We start from the raw sequence: 22,376 nt of genomic DNA on the forward strand, positions 1-22,376 counted from the left end.
TATGTCTGTTCGTGATAGATAGCTTTTACAGTTATTTTAGGCATATTAGAATTGTCCTATCGATTTCAAACTTTGCACGCTGATTCCTGTATTAGTTGTTACTATTCAGAAAGCGATGCGACTTTACAATCATTTAAAACATGATGATTTTTTAACAGCATCATGAAACTTTAGACTTGAGAACCTAGAATGACAAATGATGATATATTCATCATTTGAATTTAAACCCAGTAGGATTTTAGACAATTTAAACAAGACTTGACGATCGCAAAAACTCCTTTACAAATTATGATTTATACAGGGTTCTTATCAAGTTTTAAATGATTTTTATTCTTTCTGTCTATCCGTCTGTCTCAAGCTTAATATCTCGGTAATCGCTGAAACAATTGGGTTCTGGTTCTACTCTTCAGGGAATATACCTACTGGTCATGTGGGGGTTTTAGGCTATTTTCTTGGAGGATGGGACACTTTACTATTCTGCGAGAGAACTTACTAGTCCTTCGTAGGTTTTTTGGTTTTCTCTTGGGATAAGACAATTACCCCCCCAACAAAAAATATTCACAGCCCCACCCGAATGTATAAGTCCGAAAATGTTAGATAGAACATTATTGGACACCCTGTATGTCACAGAAAGAGTTTTTAAAGATGTTAAGCAGACCATGATTAATTGTAACCAACCAAGTTAATGGAACAAGTCAACATTATTTACAGAATAAAATTCATTTTATTTACATTTTAAACATTGAACTTGACACTTAAAAGGAGAAAATAAGAGGACAAAAATCTTAGGAAACAAGAACAAGAAATCCTTAGGATTTTTTAATGTAACGGATAATCATATTGTAATATTTTTAACTAGATGCTACGCCTCTAGGGGCACTTGAGAGGGAAGGGTTGAATTCAATTGAATTCATTTCAGATTTGAAAAAGAAAAAGTATTTTGTTTTGAGGAGGGGTTAATTTTTTTCTAATAAGGTCGATTTCTTGGGAGGGTGGTGGTACCCTCCACCAAAATAGTTATAAACTTTCCAAAGACCTATGAGAAGGAGATCTGATTGTAGAGGAGATCCGTATTGGCTCGATTAGTGAACCTACTTACTTTATTGTAAAGATTGTGGCCTACAGGGGGACTTTAAATAGGGGAAGGAGGGTTGATGAGACCCATAGAAAGCTTTTCAGTAAAGGTCAGTTGTAAAGTTTGCTTAAATAGTTTCAGGATCTAGCGACATCTTTCATTGCAGGCAGACAGACACTCATCCTGGCTGTATTACTCTAGGATATCAATAGGAACCTATTGGATCAATATTACTAGGCATGAGAAATTAATGGCTAGTTTTTATTATTATAATTTTAGAAATGCTACGCGACTAAACAGGAAAAATGCTTAAAGTGTGAAAAAAAAGGCTTCAGACAAAAAATATTCTGGTAGAATAATGTGTAGTTGTATGCTTTCTATAGTGGGAGGAAACATAGATTAATCATTATAGATGTTGTACATTCTAGTTTTTTGCTTATACTATTGTGCATTCTATAGTAGTAAATGCTGTCTATTTACAGGAATCAATAAACTTAGTTTACTTACTTAGACACCTTGAATACTTTCTTAAACTGTTATTTTAAGATCAACTATTTTAACATTTTGTATTTAGTTCTACATTTGTCTTTGCTAAACAATATGACCCTCAATATCTTAGTCTAAGCAATTCCACCTCCCCCCCCCCCCCATTAAATTAGACTAATCCAAGTCTCTGCAATTAGTTCTCTATTTTTCTTCGCTAAAAACAAGTACCTTGTATATTTTCTAGATATTTTATTCTAAGTAAATCTCCTTCAGTTAAATAACATTATACCAAGTCTCGGAACTATTATAACACTCTCCATTATTCTTTGTTAAAACTATGTACCTAGAATGTTTTCTATATATTTTATTCTAAGAAAATCTCCCACAGTTAAATTACATTACACAAAGTCTCACAATTATTATAACATTCTCCATTATTCTTTGCTAAAAAAAATACCTTGTATATTTTCTATACATTTTATTCTAAGTCAATCTCCTTAAGTTAAATAACATTACACCAAGTCTCCCTACTATTATAACATTCTCCATTATTCTTTGCTAAAAACAAGTAACTAGTATATTTTCTATACATTTTATTCTAAGTCAATCTCCTTAAGTTAAATAACATTACACCAAGTCTCCCTACTATTATAACATTCTCCATTATTCTTTGCTAAAAACAAGTAACTAGTATATTTTCTAGATATTTTATTCTAAGTAAATCTCCTTCAGTTAAATTACATTACACAAAGTCTCCCTACTATTATAACATTCTCCATTATTCTTTGCTAAAACTATGTACCTAGAATGTTTTCTATATATTTTATTCTAAGGGAAATCTCCCACAGTTAAATTACATTACACCAAGTCTCGGAACTATTATAACACTCTCCATTATTCTTTGTTAAAACTATGTACCTTGTATATTTTCTAAATACTTTATTCTAAGGGAAATCTCGCACAGTTAAATTACATAACAACAAGTCTCCGAAGTATTATAACACTCTCCATTATTCTTTGCTAAAATTATGTACCTAGTACATTTTCTATTGCTTTATTCTAAGTAAATCCCCAACAGTTAAATTATATTGCACCAAGTCTCCGAACTATTATAACACTCTCCATTATTCTTTGCTAAAACTATGTACCTAGAATGTTTTCTAAATACTTTATTCTAAGGGAAATCTCCCACTGTTAAATTACATTACACAAAGTCTCCGAACTATTATAACACTTCCATTATTCTTTGGTAAAAGCAAAGTACCTAGTATATTTTCTAAATATTTTATTCTAAGGAAATCTCCCACAGTTAAATTACATTATACCAAGTCTCGGAACTATTACAACACCAGCCAAACACAACAAATAATAAAACTGGCTTATTAGAAAATTTTCCACACTTATATTGTTTATATTTGTGTTTTATGGTGTTAAGTACATTTGACTTGATTCTAATCGCCTCTTAATGTAATGGGGGATGGAGAGAAATTTTTTGTTAATTTTAGATATGCAGGAACAAAAAACTACATTATACAACAAAAATCTATCTATGTATGCATAATCATATTTATACTTGTAATTTTGAGAAGGAGCTTACAACAAGTTGATTTCACCAAAACCTATTTCTTTATCTTCAATTATCGAGAGAGAAAATTTTTTGCAAAAAAAGCATAAAAATTATATCCTTTATTTTCTTCGAAAATTTTTGTTGTTGTCAAATTGCGTTATTAAGGGAAACTGCTGAACCAAATGATCGCTGTTGTCTACCTATCTGTCTATCCTTATACATTACTATCTACCTATATTTCTTTATATTTAGCTTACTTGTTATTCTGTGTGGCAGCATATGATCCAAAGGGTCTACCAAAGAAACTCTGCGAGGCAAATTGGGCTGAGTCATCCGCGACCTAAAGTAAACAATAATTAGTATTTCTATAAACTTAGCATCTGCTAAACCAAAAGCTTTAAGAGGACTACTTCTTTGCAAGAAAAAACTTTAAGTGTTGTATTTATTGGAAAAGATTGGATTAAACAAATTCACCAGCCTTAGGTAAATTATAGTTATTTATCGCATTGCATTATAGACAGCTTTCTGCGAATATTAAAATGAAAAATATAAGATTAAACCCAATTTGATAGCCCCAAGGGGTCGAATTTCCGGACTAACAAAACTAGTATTAATATTATGATTTTCAGGCGTTATCCTCTTAGAAATTTTTTTCTTCAATTTTTTTCAATTTTGTACCCCCCCCCCCCCCCACTACCAACGAACAACTATTTTAGGTTAGGTTAGGTTTTAGGCTAGGGAGCCGAGCGCTGCAGCTAGGCAGGCAAGGGGGCCGAGCGCTGCTAGGGAGCCGAGCGCTGCAGCCAGAGTTCATAGCTCGTTGTCGGGGGGGGGGGGGGGGGTACTCAAATTTTTAATATTGAAAAAAAATTTCTAAGAGGATAATACCGATTTTTATTATATCAATCGTAGAAAATCGGTTTTTATCTAACGGATATCAATTGGTTCAAAGCCATACTGGATAATGAATTATTGAATTACAACAAAACTTAAGAGTGATCAGAAAATGAAGAAATACTTGAGAAAATTGTGTTTGTTGTAGATAATGATAAATGAAGATGAGATTTATTATATTATTTTTCAATTCAGATTGTTTTTGACTGGTTGCACATTTCTAGAAGCGTGCCAGATTTTCTCTTAAAAAGTGAAACCCATAGCTAGCTAAAATAACGAATCCACCCCTTCCACACACTTTACCCCATCCCCTCCCTTCCTACTGGATGAACGAACTGACCAATAAATAATGCCCATGTTAGCAACCAAAAATGACGAAAATTTATTCTACGTCAGACTTTTGATATTTTCTTTTCCTATCAATCTAGCACCGCAATTACTATACATATCTCAATGAAACTCCATGGAATATGTAGAATGTGAACTTATTCCTGAACCCCGGAAAATTTCAGCCGTCAATCTCAAATAGAAATCGAGAAAATCACGAAAACCTAAAAATCGAGGAATCTATACAATTCTAGATGCAACTTGGTGAAAATATGTTAAAAGTGAACTTGATTAATCCCTAAAAATGTAAGCCCTCTATCTCGAAAAAGAGTTGGAAAACCCACGAAAACTTGAAAATCTAGGAATCGATCTAGCACCCCAGTTATTGGGCAAGTCTTGATGAAACTTGGTTCAAATATGTATAATGTAAACTTTTATAATCCCTAAAAATTTCAGCTGTCTATTTTAATTAGGAGTCGAGAAAATCACTTTTCCCCCATAGTGTTACCTACGGACAGAAGGACAAACGGACGGACGGACGCATTGTGAAGTGAATTGTAGAGTACCTTCGCTACTAAAAATATTTCATAGAATAAATTTTGTCGTTTACCAAAAGTAACTAAAAATCAGTAAGTAAATATACAGAAAGGGTATTTTTGTAATAATGAAATAGAAATCAAACAATTTCCTTGTTTACTTATTGAAAGTCACAAATTAAATAAAAACTGTAAGAGCTTGGAAGAAGTGAAGGGTTGGGGTTTGGGGGTGGTACTTCATCTACCCTCCCCTCGGATAAATATACAATGCATATACCTACAACTCCTGCAAAAAAAATATTATGTACTTATGAAAAAAAATATGACATATTTCGCGCACCAAAGGAATGGAGTTTAACTTCCCCCAAAAAGAAATTTTTAACGTTCTTGTTAAACATTACAAATGTTATTATATTTTAGTTTTGAATTATATCAATATGTAGAATGATTTTCATTTTAAACTTTATGAATTTTAGTAGCCATGAATAAACACTCCCACATATTTTCACTTTGAAATGATAATTTTCTTTCAATCACATTTCATTTCTTCATTGAGAAAAACTTTATATATTATCAAACTTTTCTTTACAAATAAATTTGCTACATTCTCAATTTATTTGAAGTAGTGTAGTGTACTCTAAACATGTAAAGTTTTGGCCAGTCTGTCGGTTAATCAGTATGTGTTAAAAATAAACGCATGAATTTCTATGTTTTATTATAAAACTTTTAGCTTAATGCTTCAATGTGGCTTCAAATTTATAGCTCTGCCTAAAATTATCTTTAAAGCTAATTCATGTATACCAATGGATGAATTGCACTTTGAGAACTTTGATAAGCATACGAAAACGGTGAGCGTCAAAAATAAATTCCGTATAAAAGAAATTTGGAAGAAGATTAATAAACTTCCATTTTTCTAAATTTACCTCTTTAATGTTTCCCTTTGCCCTAACAAAATTACTCTTTTTTAATTTCCCTGAACATTTAATTGGCTTTACTTTAAGTTTTAAAAAAAACATCAAATAAAATCATCAAGAAGATTTGAGACAACTAAATATGTTTAAAAATATTCTAAACCTAAAATTAAAAAACATTGAAAATGGTGCTTTCTAGTTTCTAATCCAAAAAAAGTCATTTCAGAACCTTTAAATTTACCATTGCATGGGGAGAAAAACTTAGTCTCCTCAATAATCATTATCTCTAATATAAAAGTGTATTGAAAGAACACAGTAAAATTGTCTGACTATGACGTCAGAAAAAATTAATAATTAACCAATGAGAGACCGCTATATATTTTACCATTGATAAATTACAGTAAATACTGGATTCTCATTGGTTAATTGTTATTTTTTTCTGACGTCATAGTTTGAAACTTTTACGAGGTTCGTATTGAAAGGACAAATGTTTTTCTTGTTTATTGTCCGTTTCATGGCGTTCTACAATTTGAATAAGAAATCAACGAAGGATCTAAATTGCTTAAATCAATACTCATCGACCCTGCGAAGCCATTGACCCTCAATTATTATGGGCTAACTGTACTACATCAAATATCTTGTTATTAAAATGATCATTATCACTAGAACGTCTAAAATTTAATAATGAATTTGTGTTGTGGAATATTTTAGCAGTAAAACTGTTAGATGGTTAGACGTAAAGTGCACATTAATTACCTAAACGCTTGTTTTATTTATCGGTCATATAAATCTAAAATAAATTTAAGTAGTAAGAATGTTTATAGAAATAAAGCTTCTCTATCAGTTGTTGGTATCCATTAGTTTGAATGTATAAGCTACAATTTTTAGGGAGGGATTGTATTTAAGTTTAAGTGTAAATTTAAGTTTTGTAGATAAATTTTATATTCTTCAAAATTTTGGAGACTTTTTATAAAATTGAGTATTTGCAAGTTTGCTGACATGTCTTCAACGATTCAGCATGCTGTTAAAATGTCAAAATCTTACTTCTATGTAAGAATCTTTACTAAGTGTCTCAAAAAATCAGCCATGTAACGTCATATAAATGAGGGATTATCTATCTCTTTTTAGGGGTTTACTTTACCACTTCTCCTCTCATTCCTCATTTTTATGACGTCACATGGCTGATTTTTTTAGACACTCTGTAAAGCTTCCTATGTAGCTTCCTATGTAGCTTTTCCTATGTATAGAAGGTTGATAGAATTGAAAGGATCGAAGTTCAAAAGAGAATCTTTTTAATTTTCAGTTTAATATGTATTTTAAATGGTTAGGGAAAGCCCCGAAGGGCTATATTACCTCATTATCAGATTGTGGCAGAGGGGTTTCATAAATCAAATTAATGCCAAAATGTAAATCTGAATGGCTCCATTTTCTAGCATTTTTTGGCTTAACTTCATTATTATTATTTTGGCTACATTTATTATGACTTGTATGGCTGCTTTGCTTCACTGTGTTCTTTCTGTGTTTGTTATAGTGTCTGTTAGATAAGTCTGTACATTTGTCACAATCCATTTTGGATTCCAACACTTCAGAATCTTAAAGTTAAAGGCTAGAAATTTATTTTCATTTAAAATATATCAGAAAGCAAAATTGATGAAAAAAAGATAACTTTAATTTTACGGAAATTCTATTAAAATAAAAATAAAACACCAGTGAGGAAAGGGCATTTGCAATTATTCTGGTATCCAGTGTTTTAATAACATTGATTGACTCAAAAACTCTGGTTTACAAGGGTACTTTTAATTTTTGTTAATTGGTTGGTTTAAACAAGCGTTGTCTAAACTTTTCAACCAATAATTAAATCCACTAATGATATTAATTTTTAGCCTTTCTCACTGTAAACAAATAGGTATTTTAAGTAACAATTTTAAATTTTTCACAACTACTTTGTTTCAAAATGAATAAAACACTTAAATATAAATATTAAATAACCATTAAATCATGTTATACAGCTTAACAACTTTTGTGGTATTCAGAAATTAAATATTAAATTAGATTAATGTGGTCACTGATATATTAACAAAACCGAACTAGACAATTGTCTTAAATATTGCTTATGTGTGTTGATTCACTTAACACATAAACCACTTTTACACGGGGGTAATTCTTATTTCTAACTGAAGAATTACTATATAGGTTGGTTCTATGGCCATGAATTTATACTAGTTTAACAATGTAGTTGGAGTCTAGTTTTAATGTAAGTTTTACAATAATATCACGCTGTATGGTAGAATATTAATGTTAGAACCAGTGTATAATGTATATGTGTGAAATACATAGGGGGTGCAAGTTGTATGTCAATACAAAACAGCAATTTAGTCTACTATACAAAGTAGTAAGAGTTTATTGTTTGAAGCATGAGATATCAATAGTTATTGAACCGACTGGGTCAACTTCACATTGGGGCTGTGATAGTTTTAGGATATATTTTTAGACTTAAGTCTTGGGATGATTTTAAGTTATTTTTCTAGCTCCCTTTTAATAAAGAACCCCTAGATGCTAGGGGTGTAGTTGCTAGTATGTAAACAATTAAGAAACATAAAGCTAGTAAACAAAGACAAGGTTCAGCAAGTACAAGATAAGTAAAAAAAATACAGTAAAATGTTATAAGCAAAAATAATACATAGAAAATCTCAAAAAATATTTATTTAATTGACCTAGCCCTATAGTCATCATACTATACTAAATGATGATTTTATCTTTAAGCTCTGCTAATTAATTTTTTTCATTTTAGATTTTGAAAAAACACCTCGCTTGTTAAGTAAGTAAGTCGCAGTTTCAATAATATATGTAATTTGTACCATCTTAATGTTGCCATTTCACATAATAATTAGGGATATAACATTTTGTTTCTATAAAGGATATTTGTTTCAAAGTTTGCCGCTTACATTTTACTATCGGCCTCGCCTCTGTATTATAAAAGGGAGGGAGGTGAACATAAATTGTCTAAATAATACCAATTATTATTTAATACTTAGTTAGAATAAAACAGCTTAAAGCACTAATGGATCATTATTACTTTAATAGTTTAAGCATTTTGCTAGATCTGAATGGACAAACAAAAACATGAGGGTAATTTAAAGATAAATTTAAGACGAAAAATCTAAAAAAAGAATTATATTTTACTGTAATTTTAAAACGCCTACCCAATGAAAAGTAAACATTTCTAATATATTTGAAACTCATAAAGCTTGTTGTCGAAAGTATTCTACAAATTAATAGATTACATCCATGTATATTATTTCCAATGTGTTGCCATTGAACAATAACATGCATCTTAAGTCGCTAATACCAACCATCATATAATTTGACCATTTCCCCCCCCCCCCCCCCCGCCCCCCCTTCTTATCCCCCCATTGCACACCTTACACAATATCTACCCTTAAATCTTGTAAAATTGCATTAAAACGTAAAATTTGATTAGATTTGTATTAGCAGAGAGAGAGAGAGAGGGGACAATGGGCTGTTTTTCACACCTGTCCCCAAAGTTTTATAATAACTTTATCTTATTTGTGAGCTTAACAACTTTGGAGACTTTAAGGAATTTTGATTGGTTCGTAAATTAAGTTGAGTGTTCAAACATTTCAACCACTAATTTAAATCAACAGAATGTGTAATTTTGTGTATCATCATTGGGGATGTACATCTTTTTATCAGCTATTATCTTATCCCTTTAGATCCCTGGGAGTTAGGGAGAGGGAGAGAAATATTTGATAAAAGTTTTTTAAAAAAGAGTTTAAAGATTTTTTGTGAGCTTATCAAAATAATAAAAGTTATATCAATCTTTTATGCATTCCATATCTTTTGTATTACTCATTTATGATAATCTACTGATATTAGAGTTAGTTTAGGTAAAAACTATTGAGAATGAGCATCTACTGATATCTTACTTAGTCCGTCGGTCTAATAGTAATGCTATAGGAGACAGTTGGTTTATGTAGTAGAAGAGTAATTCGTTACTTTTTTATTTTTGTCATCCTTTTTAAAAGGTCCGTCCGTAACGAAGAATTAAGAATTGCCCTATCGATTTTAAACTTGCAATGAAGATTTTTCACTCAAGTAGCAACTCTATAATCATTACCAGAAATTTTATTTAAAAACACTTATTATTTAACGATTATTTATATGATACCATTATCCTTTTTATCTGATTTTTTTGATAATAATTTCTTGGATTTTGTCATATTTTTAAAATTTTCTATAATTAGGGTTTGTCCGTCCGTCCATACGTCCGTCCGTCTGGAACGATTAGCTCTTTCGTTGATTTAAACAATTAAAATCGTCCTATCGAGTTCAAACTTTGCATGCTGATTCCTAAACATTATCCTGTATTTATTTTTCAACAAGTTTACTTACAATTTAGTTTGTCCTACCGTTTCAGAGCTTCGCTTTTATGGATGATGTCATCCTTGTTTTTACTGAACTTACCATGGGTAGTATAAAATCTGGCATTTTATCACAAGTAAAATACTTCTATTCATTTAATGTATTTGTTAACGCCTATATGTGTGCAAAGGAATTAAGTTAAATTCTGCAATAATTTGTTTTAATTTTATAGATTATAGTAGTTTAATAGATAAGTTATCTGTTATAACATTCTATACTTTAATAAAGATCTAAAGAGATGAGACAATGGCCGATAAACTAATGTACATACCTAATTACCCCATCTTTAGATTAAAATAAGTGTTTGAAACGCTTGAACACTAAACTTAATTAACCAAACAATCAAAATTCACTAAAGTTCCAAAGTTGTTAAACCAACGAAAAATCGTTATTATAAAACTTTGGGGACTCTTGTCATAAACAGCCTATTGCCCCCTCTCTCTATCTCTGGACAGTCACCCATACATACATCCTATTTTCACTTCATGTTAGCTGTACATAAATTAGAGATTAAAGTTAATTTTATCTTCTTTATTCTTTTACATATATTGGCATTTTTATGACTTTTAATGGTATCGTTTATAAGATTATTTCATCTTCATTTGCATAAACTGTAAAAAATTAATACAATTTGAATAAAAAAAATTGCTTTGCCTCTATCCTCTAGGGGAGGACAGAAAAAGCTTAAAACCCTCCCAAGATAATTAGAAAAGTACAACCAATTTCGACGAGCATTTTCCGAGATCTTAAGATTCATACAAAAAAACTTACTACTTTATATTATAGGATGAAACTTTAAGACCTAAATAAGATTACAACAGCCATAAAGCGAAGTTTTACAAATCATAAAATTAGACAAACGAACATTGACAAATATAGAGAAGTAGGGCATTCAATATTCAACATTATCTAGAAGCATGAACAAAAATTCTATATAAATCTATCCCAAAATTACTTAAATACAAGATGTCAAATATGTAGATTTTATTAAATAGATGCTTTGCTGATAACGTGAAGATTTTTTTTTACAGTGGATCATTTAATCAACATCTGATATTTAAATTTCACCTAATAAAATATAAAGATAAAATAAAACAATCAAAATGTGGTTGTTCTAAATGAGTACAAAATGACTTTATCTACGTGAAAAATTATACTCAAAAGTGACAAATAACGTTCGGAGCAAAACTACTGTTAAGATCAAGATAGTTTATGCAAGGTCTCACCAAATTAATCCATAATAGTTGATTATTGTATATATTTAATTATCGTTCATATTAAAATAGAGGAAATTTTTAGTTAATTTCGGTTGTTACTTTTAGTCCTCATTTATTGGTCATTACTTTTCTCCAGTAGGATGAGAGGGGATTGGGTGAAAGGGGTGGAAAGGTTTCACTAATGGGTTCGAATCTCGGAACAAAAATGCATCATAGCTAAAGACGTTAAAAATGGTCACTGGTGCTGATATGTGAAGATTTAGAGAGCAGGGGGACCCTTTGGTAACTCATAACCTTGCACAGTTCAGACTTGTAGACAAGGATTGTGCAATTAAAGATACTGCAGATACTGTTAAAATATTCTGGCCTCCTAGAGGTTATGAATTCTTTCTTATATTTAATTGATAAAATATAAGTGGCTAGTTTATTGTAAAACTTTTAAACTGTTTAAATTTTCTTTGAGTTGGTCGTCCTTGTTAAATGTCGCATGATGACACATTTTGGACAACAACATGTAGGGCAAAAACTGGCCCTATGTGCGTGTTAGCGTACCCAGAGATTTAGTCATGTTCAATTACAGAAACAGTAACATGTTATTTAAGAAACATTTAATTTTAAATCCATCTAAAGAAGGCGTCTTAACTTTTTTGCTTTTTATTTAGAATAGCTAGCCGGTGCTTTTAGTAAGTAATAGATGTAAAATTTTCCAGAGAATTCAGATATGCAATCAGTTTTTTTTTGTAGACCTCTTATTTTTGAAGTAATTTAAGTTTTTTTTTTTAAATAATTAAGTCGGTTTTAAGGTACTAAAACACAACAAAATAAAAGAAGAAAATTGCCAGTATGAACAAAAATAGTAAGATCTTTAATTTGACACCTTACTTTTAAAATTCTGTTGAGTAATTATTGAAAAAATCTATTTTTTTAACCTCGGTTTAATAAAAACTTTAAACTTAAATATTTTCTCAAACAGACATAAAAAATATGGGAAAAATATTACGAATCCATTCTAAGCAAAATTGAAAAAGTTTTAAAAAATTATAATAAAAAAATATAAGTTTATTTTAAGAATCATAATTTTCGGCTTTAAAGGGTTGACTTGAACAAAACCTGAACAAAACCTAAACAAATGTACATACACTGTAACAGATATTTTTTATACACAAGAAACAATAATGCATTTTTAACTGCATTGTTTTGAAGTTTATAAACAGACTGAAGCATATTTGTTCATAATTTTTCATTCTTTACATGTTATGTAAGTATCACTATTTTTATTGTAGTATCTATTGTATATATTGTATGAACATTATCCTTTTTTTGTCAATTCTATTGGTTAAGTTTTGAGGTGAAGCTTCTTGATTTGTCAATTTTTGAGATTTTTGATTGGTTAGTATAATAGTTACAATTAAGTGTTGCCTGTAAAAATATAATATTTTAGGCCATTTTTATTTTTTTAAGTTTTTACTTTTTTCAATTTTGCTTAGAATGGATTTGTAATATTTTTCTGATTCTAAAGGTATATATGAACCCATACTTTGTATGTCTGTTTGAGAAAATATTTAGGTTTAAAGTTTTTATTAAACCGAGGTTAAAAAAATAGATTTTTTCAATAATTACTCAACAGAATTTTAAAAGTAAGGTGTCAAATTAAAGATCTTACTATTTTTGTTCATACTGGCAATTTTCTTCTTTTATTTTGTTGCGTTTTAGTACCTTAAAACCGACTTAATTATTTTTTAAAAAAACTTAAATTACTTCAAAAATAAGAGGTCTACAAAAAAAAACTGATTGCATATGTGAATTCTCTGGAAAATTTTACATCTATTAATTACTAAAAGCACCGGCTAGCTATTCTAAATAAAAAGCAAAAAAGTTAAGATGCCTTCTTTGTAGAAAATTTAAAAACTCTTTTTTGTGAAATGTTTTAAAAAATACTGCTTTACAAGAGAATTGCACACATAAGCGATTTCATTTGCTCATAGTGGTTCAACTTTGGATGAATTTTCATTTTCTATGCCTATGATTCTATTAGATCTAACACTACCAAATGCCGTGGGTTCTCTGCTGTGCGTTTAAATCTAATTGTAATAGCGGTGTATTTTTCCATAACGTGACAATTAGAAATGTTAAAAGTGAGCTCAAAATGGTTATACAGTGTGTGTTTTTATATGAGAACTTTTTTGAAAGCAATTTTACCCCACTTATAGTTATCAGAATGTAATGATTAATGGCATATTTTCTTCGTTTTTTATAAACATTTATAGAACATCAAAAAAATATTTCAGTTTTCATTTTAAAAGTACAGTAAAATCAAAAATTCAAAACCTAGGTGTCAACATCTAAAAATGGTTTTAGCGCATTTTTCTCATGTTCAAATCTTCTACCCTTTGCAAGAATGGCTGCAAAACGCTTCAAAGTTGAGATACAGAATTAAAAATTAATACGGATACTTTTGGGGACATGTAATAGAACATATCAAAGTTTGAAGGCCATATCTTTACCAGGGAGGGAGTACTGGCCCCCCAAAGTCGACTACTGAAAATCCAATTTTTTTCTTGCAAAGGGTAGAAGATTTGAGCTTAAGAAAAATGCGCTAAAACCATTTTTAGATGTTGACACCTAAGTTTTGAATTTTTGATTTTACTGTACTTTTAAAATGAAAACTGAAATTTTTTTGGATGTTCTATAAATGGTTATAAAAAACGAAGAAAATAAGCCATTAATCATTAAATTCTGATAACTATAAGTCGGGTAAAATTGCTTTCAAAAAAGTTCTCATAAAAAAAACACACTGTATAATATACCATACATATGTTGTATATGCAAGATATTTAAAAACTGTTTTAATACTTATGAGATAGCTTTAAAGTTTCATAGTTCAATATTTCATTGTCCAGCTGATAAATAATCGACTTTAATTTTGTATATAAAAAAAATTTAATAAAATATAATATAAAATAAAAAAATTTCAAAGTATTTTTAGGGCATTTGGTATGGTGAAGGTACCCTCCTCGAGAAAAAAAGATATTAACCTCCCTCCCCTGAATCTGAAAGAATCTTCTTTGCATTAAAGGAGAACCATATCGATCTATCGGTTAGTAAGATACTTTGCTAATGACAGATATTTAGATATACTGTTAGGGTAGAACTTACACCTTACAAACTATTTACTAGTAGGTAACATAAAGTTTCAATGTCTATGATATTAATCACAAATAATATAGAGTAGCTGTGATCCCCATTATTGATTTGAGACAAAATCTTACCTCATTAATATTTCCCTGGCTGTCGTATTTTGCAATGAAGCCAACCTTCTCAACAGCCTAAAATTAATTATTACTAAACATATTAAATATTATAAAAGCAATAATTAAATATTTAATTTTTAATGAATCTAAGTTAGTAGTTTTAATTTAAATATAAAGACAACACAAAGATATATATTTCACTTTAAGTAAGTTTAATATCGTTTCATATTTATGAAGGCTAATTTTGAAAATAGACGACAACTTTGGTTGAATTTTCGGTTTTTGCTTGCATTATAAAATAATTGAGATCAAAAATTTTTAATAACGACTTGAACTCTAACTTCACAAAATGATTATTAGGACAAAATAAAAATCCAGGAACTTTGAAATCAGGGATAAGGGAGTAATTACTTGACCTTAAAAATCATTAGATTATATTGGACCTTTAAGACTCAAAGGTCGTTGTCTAAAAAAATTATGATAGATGGGTTAAAGCTCATGTACCTCCTCCCCTATTCCTGAGCTGGATCTTTAAATCATTTTAGTGGTGAGCCAGATCGTAGTGAGCCAACTTTCCATCAATGAGAGCACAGCATTTTATGAAATGCCGCGCTGTGATTGGCTGAAATTCGGCTCACCCCGATCTGGCTCACTACTAAAATGATTTAAAGATCCAGCTCTGATTATGAATCCACCTACCGATTCCTGTTGTTTAAGGATGTTAGTATCCACGGACATGACTGTTTCTGTTCGTGTGAACGGATTTTTAGTTTCCTGAAACAAAACATGGACTGTCACACAAGCCTGGGACAAATATGTTAGGGAAAGAGTGTTAATAATAGGATAGATAGAGACATTGGACTGTAAACTATAATGGAACAAAATTTTACTAAAATTAAGTGTCCAAACTTTTAAATAAATTATGGGAGGGTAATTTTGTTTATCCTAATTAGGGGTTTACAAGAAATCTATAGTCCATTGTTTTATCCCTTATTATCCTTGGATAATACAAAACACATATTTAAAATTCTGCTGGGTAAAATTGTTTTTGGGGTGTAACCAAGGGAAAGTGGATAATAAGGATAAAAACAAAAAATGTAAATTTTTAGAATCCTGATCCCTTGATACAGTGAAATAAAAAAAACAAGGGAAAAAATTAAAATAGTACAAAGAAATGTGTTATTTATTATTATAATGGTTATTATGTTAACGTTAGGTTAGTATTTATCACCAGAACTTATAAACACAATATCACAATCTCCATCTTCCTTTTTGCTTTTATCTTATAATTAGTCATCACATGCTAATACCTATTGTGTCTTTTTGATATTTAGAATCTCTTAGTATATGCGATAATTAGCGGATGTGAATACACACTGGTATGTTTTGTGTTAATTGGATGTAGAATATAGGTGGATATTATGATGGGGGAATTATAGGATTGCTAATTTCCCTGTCATTTATTGGTAAGTTCGTTTATCCAGTAGGAGGGGAGGTTATGGGGTAAAGAGGGGGGGGGGGTGTATTGTTATTTTAGGCCGCTAAAAGTTATAGGAGTATAGGATAATCTGGTGTAAGATCCAAGTAATAATAAATCCATTAGTACATAATAATAAAAAAAGAAATTTTTTATTAATCAAAACTTTTTTTAAAAGCCTTTTCACTGACTTATCTTTATTACAAAATGACAACATTAATGTTTATTTAAATGATCACTTTTAATATAAATTCATGCAACAGTATTAGATGTAATACATCAACTAAAATAAACTATTCACAATCAATTAAAAACCCATTAAATCTTTTATTTCACACTTTAAACGGCAAGGCCCATGAATTGAAAAAGGAATGTATTTAATAAAATTTTCTAATTCACAGGAAAAATGATTTTGAGAGGAGCTTTGAGAATTTAAAATCCTCCAATATTTCTGGAAAAGATAAAAATGAGTTCTTTGGCGAAGATGATTAAAGCCCCTCAGCCAATGAGAGGCCATATACCAATGGTAAAATTTATGCTGGCCTCTCATTGGTTATTCTATCGTTTGACGTCATAATCTGTGGAAGGACTTTTTCTAGCTTCAAATAAGTTCTTTGACCCACAAAAAAACTAAATTTACCACATTGATTATTTAGACCAATGTTTATAATAAAATATCTTTTGTGATATATGATATATTCTTATGTTATTTTAATCACAACACATCATTTTGAGTTTAAGATTATAAAAAAGGCTTTATCACACTGCAATCAATACAAGGGCCCCACTCCCAAACTCTGACACAATATAAATGTTTGCCTGCTTAACTGAAACTGCATAAAAAATACTGAAATCTGAGATATCCATGTAAATTGGATTTTCTCATTTTTACGAGCGCAGCTACTATACAAATAAGGCTTTCTTGTGCGCCTCCTGTACTTTTTACCTTTGCAATTTGATAATAGGCCTTCTACTGGACTAAATATAATGTTTTTTTTTTCAACAATTATAATATGCATATTGCATATCAGCAATAATATGTCCTAATAATAATAGGTTTTTACTTTTGCAAATTCTTTTAATACTGTAAATCTCAGCCACTTTGAAAAAAAAATCCTGGGTTTTTATTTAGCTTTAATTTTAACATTGATATACCTTGATGATATCATAAAAGATAACAATTATGCATAAAAATGGTTTAAACAAAGATAAAAAATGTTCAATAGCAGTTGCTCTATTTTATAGAAAAGGTTTAATTCAAGGTTATCTTTAATTATTATTATAAAAAATCAAATCTAAGATTTTGTGGCATTTTGAACGTTGAGTGTGCATCTGTTAAGCCTCCAACTTTTCAACTAGTCAAAGTAAATAAATTAGTTCTTAATGTAGAAAATACATAATTTTTGGGGGCTTTTAATTATGATCATTTCTCGATTGCAAAAGAAACCTTTTTTAACGAAATCATAATTTATGTGTTTGTTGCAGAGCCTCTACGCGTTAGATAAAAACTCAACAGGAATTGATATGAATTTCAAATATAAATGGAAGGATCCCTCTAATTTACCAAGGAATATTACACAAGACCACTAACTCTCCCCCTCCCCCCCCCCCCATTCAAAACTAATTTTAAATTTTTCATATTGACTCTGTTAAGAGCTCTATCCCCTCAAGACTATAAAACTGCTGGGCTTTACTTCACCTAGCTTACTCAGCCTAACCCAAGAAAACAAGAATTGGTTAGTGGAGTCATAGATGCACCACTGACAGTTGCAGGGAAATTGCCAAATAAATATTAAAGGCGTGCCTTAAATAAACTAAATTTTACTTTTTCATATCAATTTTATGGATTTAAAAGTGTAATATTTTTATAAGGCCATTGACAGCTTTGCAGATGCGAGGCAACTGTTTAATTAACTCAATATTGCCTTATTTATCTTTTTATTTATTCCTTTTCATTTCTTTAGCACATATGTTTTACTTTCTTTTCCTCTTTTTTAAAACTCTTATTATCTCTCTTTTTTCTTCTTTAACATAGCTAGTTAAAATAATGATCCCCCTATCGACACATTTTATCCCTTCCCCTTTCCTCCTACTGGATGAACGAACTGACCAATAAGTGATGTCCATGTTTCCCCTGTCATAATATCCACGTATATTCTATATCTATTCCTAGTCCTTTGTGTCATAGTTTCTCCTGTATATCTTTTTTTTTCCCTCATTTTTGTAATGCTTCCAATTGTTCTTGTTCTTGTTTTCCATTCAAAATAAATGAATATTCATACTCTGCAAAAATAGAATTCACTATTTAGAGTACAAAATAAAAGTAAACAGAAACAATTAAATTAGGTATGGAATTGGAGTGAAAAATATATCAAATAACAAGTTCATTGCTCTTTATTTCCTTAAAAAGATAATTTAAGTAACCCTCAACAATAAGAAATTGTTTATGAAATAAACTTATATAATAAACTTTTGATATGATTTTGCTCCATAATATAAAGTACAACGATGTCTGTCCATTTGATGCCAAATATCTCAAGCGGAGAGTATAAAGATGGTCAAAATAAAAAATATATAAAATCAAATAATAGTTATTTCGTTCATCGTATTATACACGGCTTTCCGCGGATATAGATTGTACAATTATAAAATTAAAACTAGTTTTTTTAGCCCCGAGATGCCGAAGGCACAGGCTAAAAAAACTGGTTTTAATCTTATGATTGTACATTTCTATATTCGTAGAAAACTGGATATAATACGATGCTAGACATAGTTTTTTCGTATGGATGAGAACCGGTTCCTATCCACTGGATTCGAATGAATACGAGAAATATATTTACAAAACTCCAACCATTTACTTATAATTATGTAATATAAAGAAGTAGGTTTTTGTTGTCTGAAGCTTAAGATCTCGGAAAATATTAGTAATATTAAAATTAGTTGCACTTTTCATGGAGGCTTTATAAATGTCTTGGGTTGGTTTTAGGATAAGGTAAATTGCAAAAGAAAAGTGGATGAAATATACCATACTTTCATAAGATAATATAATTGTGATATGTGGTGAAACTTTTGTTGAGTAATGTAAACTGAGGCATACTCCTAAATCTTGACAATAAGTTATAAGTGTAGCAACGTCATAGAATAAGTTTTTTCCTTGTTTTTTAAAAGCGAAGCTTTTTTATATTTAGGGTCCGTCTGTCCGTCCGTAACAGTTAACTCTTATATCTGATTTAGACATGTTAGAATTGTCCTATCGATTTTAAACTTTGCATAGTGATTCCTATAACATTTAGGTACGAATTAGAAAGCGTAGCAACTCTATAATCGTTACCAGAAAGTTTGTACGTCTATTTGAAGCATGTTTTTACTACCTTCTTTGTATGATAAAATTATTGTCCAATGGTAGATTGGTATTACAAAATGGTGGTTTAATCCAAAATATCTACATTTTTCATATCTTTTATATATTGCGACCTACATATCATTAAACATACAAACAAACTTGAAAATAAGCTTTGCTAATGAAATGAAATCATCATTATTTTGTTAATTGATTAGATAGTAAAATGGACAAATTTAAATTTTCTAATTACATACTTAAATTGAAAAAAAATTTCAATATCAATATTAAAGGGCCAGAAAGTCTACAATCTACCATTTTCCAACAATTATTAAAAATCACTAAATGTCAAGTATCTTAGTTTCCAATTATAGATTGTTAGTAAATTTAATATTATGTTTAAAATAAATTAGATGCACAATTAATTTACCTTTTGACTCGCACCATTTATTTCCTCAGACATTTTAGGAGAACCTTTTTTTCTGAAAAAAAATCTTTTTGACATTTTAAGACTTACAGGAACATCTTTTATGTAAATTAAATCAATTTACATCCTTTTTTTAAAAGGAAATGTTATAGAGTATTTGTGCTACTGATTTTATTTACCCTATTCTAAAATGCTATCAATTGGCACTTTTTGTCATTGATCCAATATTGCACATAGGTATTAAGATTATAAACAATGCTTAAGATTATAAACAATGTAGAAAAAGATAAAAAGCCAAAGGAAAAAGAAGGGAAAAAAAGAGATAGAGTTTCTTTCTAAATGTTATTTTTCCAACATTTGCAAAGAAAACATTCCTACTTTATTCCTCTTTATTGCTCAATCTTGGTTGGAAAGAAACATATTTGCTCATATTTTTACATGCGCAGCAACTCTATAAGCGCATGTCGTCCTCCAACCTAGTCAGTTCTTAATCCAATACAGTGCTCTGTTTAAACTCTTTTTTTGAAATGCACTTTTTTAAAGAATACAACTTCATCTACCATTCGTTTACCATTTATTATAAACTAGGGGTTTCTAGAAGTTTCTAGAGGCACTTGAAAGAAAGGGGTGGGGCAGACAAGTCGAATTTCAAATTTTAATAAGAACCAAAAATTTCCCTTGAAAGAAAGAAGCTATTTTACCCAATAAAGGTCATAAACCTTCCCTGGACCTATAAGAAGCTTTGCTGTAAAATAGAACTATATCAATTCAGCAAAACGCGAGATAATTTGCTACAGACAGACAGGCATCATGCAAGGGTGAATTTTGATTCAATGGACAAACACATCCTTGTTAATAGAAACTTTACCAGCATGTATGGTGCACATGTGGCAATGTTTACTAAGTTAACCTTCCCATGTACATATTTATTCTTGTTAATAGAAACTTTACCAGCATGTATGGTGCACATGTGACAATGTTTACTAAGTTAACCTTCCCATGTACATATTTATTCTTGTTAATAGAAACTTTACCAGCATGCATGGGGCACATGTAACAATGTTTACTTAGTTAACCTTCCTATGTACATATTTATTCTTGTTAATAGAAACTTTACCAGCGTGAATAAAGTTAGAGAATAGAGGGAGCAAGGGTACATGACTATATAAAACTTTCGCAAAGACCTACCAACACAATCCCATTGCTCAAGAAATTTGACAGCTTAGACTCTAAAATGGCTGAGTTTTATACAGGGTTTTTCATTTTTAGAAACAATACCCTAACTATAAAATTTATTATGTATTTGTGTTTGTCCTTTATAGATAATGCATATATCTTAAAATTAATATATTAAAAAAAAACAATTTTGGCGTTGTCAAAAAATTATAAAATCGTAAAAATCTGGATAGTAATTTCATTACAAGCTGTCTTGAGTACAATTATTTCGGAAAGTAGAGATTATTTCCATTTTTTATAATAACAATATTAAAGTTCAAGTTAACAGCACTATAGATTTAATTTGTTTTTAAAAATATATTTCTTTTTTTAGGAGGCTTTTAAATCTTTATCTTAGTACTAGATAGATAACTTTCTTCCTTACAACTTTCCTAAATAGTTTAACTGTCCATAGCAATGTGAACTGAACCAGAGCGCATGTAGTATGTGTATATGTCATATTTAGTAGCGAAGCTACTCTATAATTCACTTTGTCTATCCATCAGAAAGTCCGGATTTTTTTAATGAACTTGTAATTAAAATCAATCTGTATTTGCCTTTTATAAAAGGATATTACATCTCAATAAATATATGTAAATTATTTCAAATTGTAGCTCATTTATGACACTATACATGCTATACTCTGCTTTTACAGTTATAAAATGAATGTAATTATTTTAAATTCCTGAAAATAATAAAAATCTGTAAATTGCTATATACATTTTCAATATTTCATGCAATAAATCAACTGATTTTTGAAAGACATATTTGTTAAATGTTGCTAAACTTGATATCATCATCCTTGTTAGAATGTACTATAGTATTTGAATAAAAAATGTATTATTATTTTTTAAAGCTAGCTTTTTAAAAATTACGTTTAAATTCTTTTAGATTTACTGATAATTATCATATAATAATTTTTTGCTTATTTTCAAGGTCTTACTATTCTAATTATATATACATTGTTATGTTTAATAAGAAAATTCTGACATTCATCTTAGGTTATTTTTAAAAAAAATTGCTATCTTTGAATTAAATATTCAAATAAAATTACACAATACAAATAATAAATAACAGGTTTTGCTTACAAAACACAATCAAATTAATGGAAACACTTTTGAAAAGATAGCATTGATTTTAAATGATAAATATGCTCTAAATTTTTACAAAAATTAGGCAAAACATTTATTTTTTGTCGTTGATAACAATA

At 29.6% G+C, this 22,376-nt stretch overlaps 1 protein-coding gene across 5 annotated transcripts in view; it reads right to left on the reverse strand.

Moving 5' to 3' along the window:
- Positions 1–20,008, reverse strand: part of LOC145314564 (ATP-sensitive inward rectifier potassium channel 11-like) — a 51,797-nt gene extending 31,789 nt beyond the window's left edge. For 3 of the 5 annotated variants that reach the window (XM_080154535.1, XM_080154533.1, XM_080154538.1), the window contains exons 1-2: positions 7,150–7,385; positions 3,386–3,468 (exon numbers count right to left, since the gene is read on the reverse strand). In XM_080154535.1, the coding sequence (XP_080010661.1) occupies positions 3,386–3,468; positions 7,150–7,365 (299 nt within the window). In that variant the 5' untranslated portion in view covers positions 7,366–7,385. Of the gene's footprint in view, positions 1–3,385; positions 3,469–7,149; positions 7,386–14,725; positions 14,783–15,406; positions 15,482–19,954 lie in introns of those variants that run through there. The other 2 variants (XM_080154536.1, XM_080154537.1) reach the window with 2 other exon arrangements.
- Positions 20,009–22,376: the final 2,368 nt, after the last annotated feature.

This window comes from Acartia tonsa, chromosome 3 (genome assembly GCF_053477335.1).
Source record: "Acartia tonsa isolate MP-2025a chromosome 3, ASM5347733v1, whole genome shotgun sequence".
Taxonomy (NCBI): Eukaryota; Metazoa; Arthropoda; class Copepoda; order Calanoida; family Acartiidae; genus Acartia; species Acartia tonsa.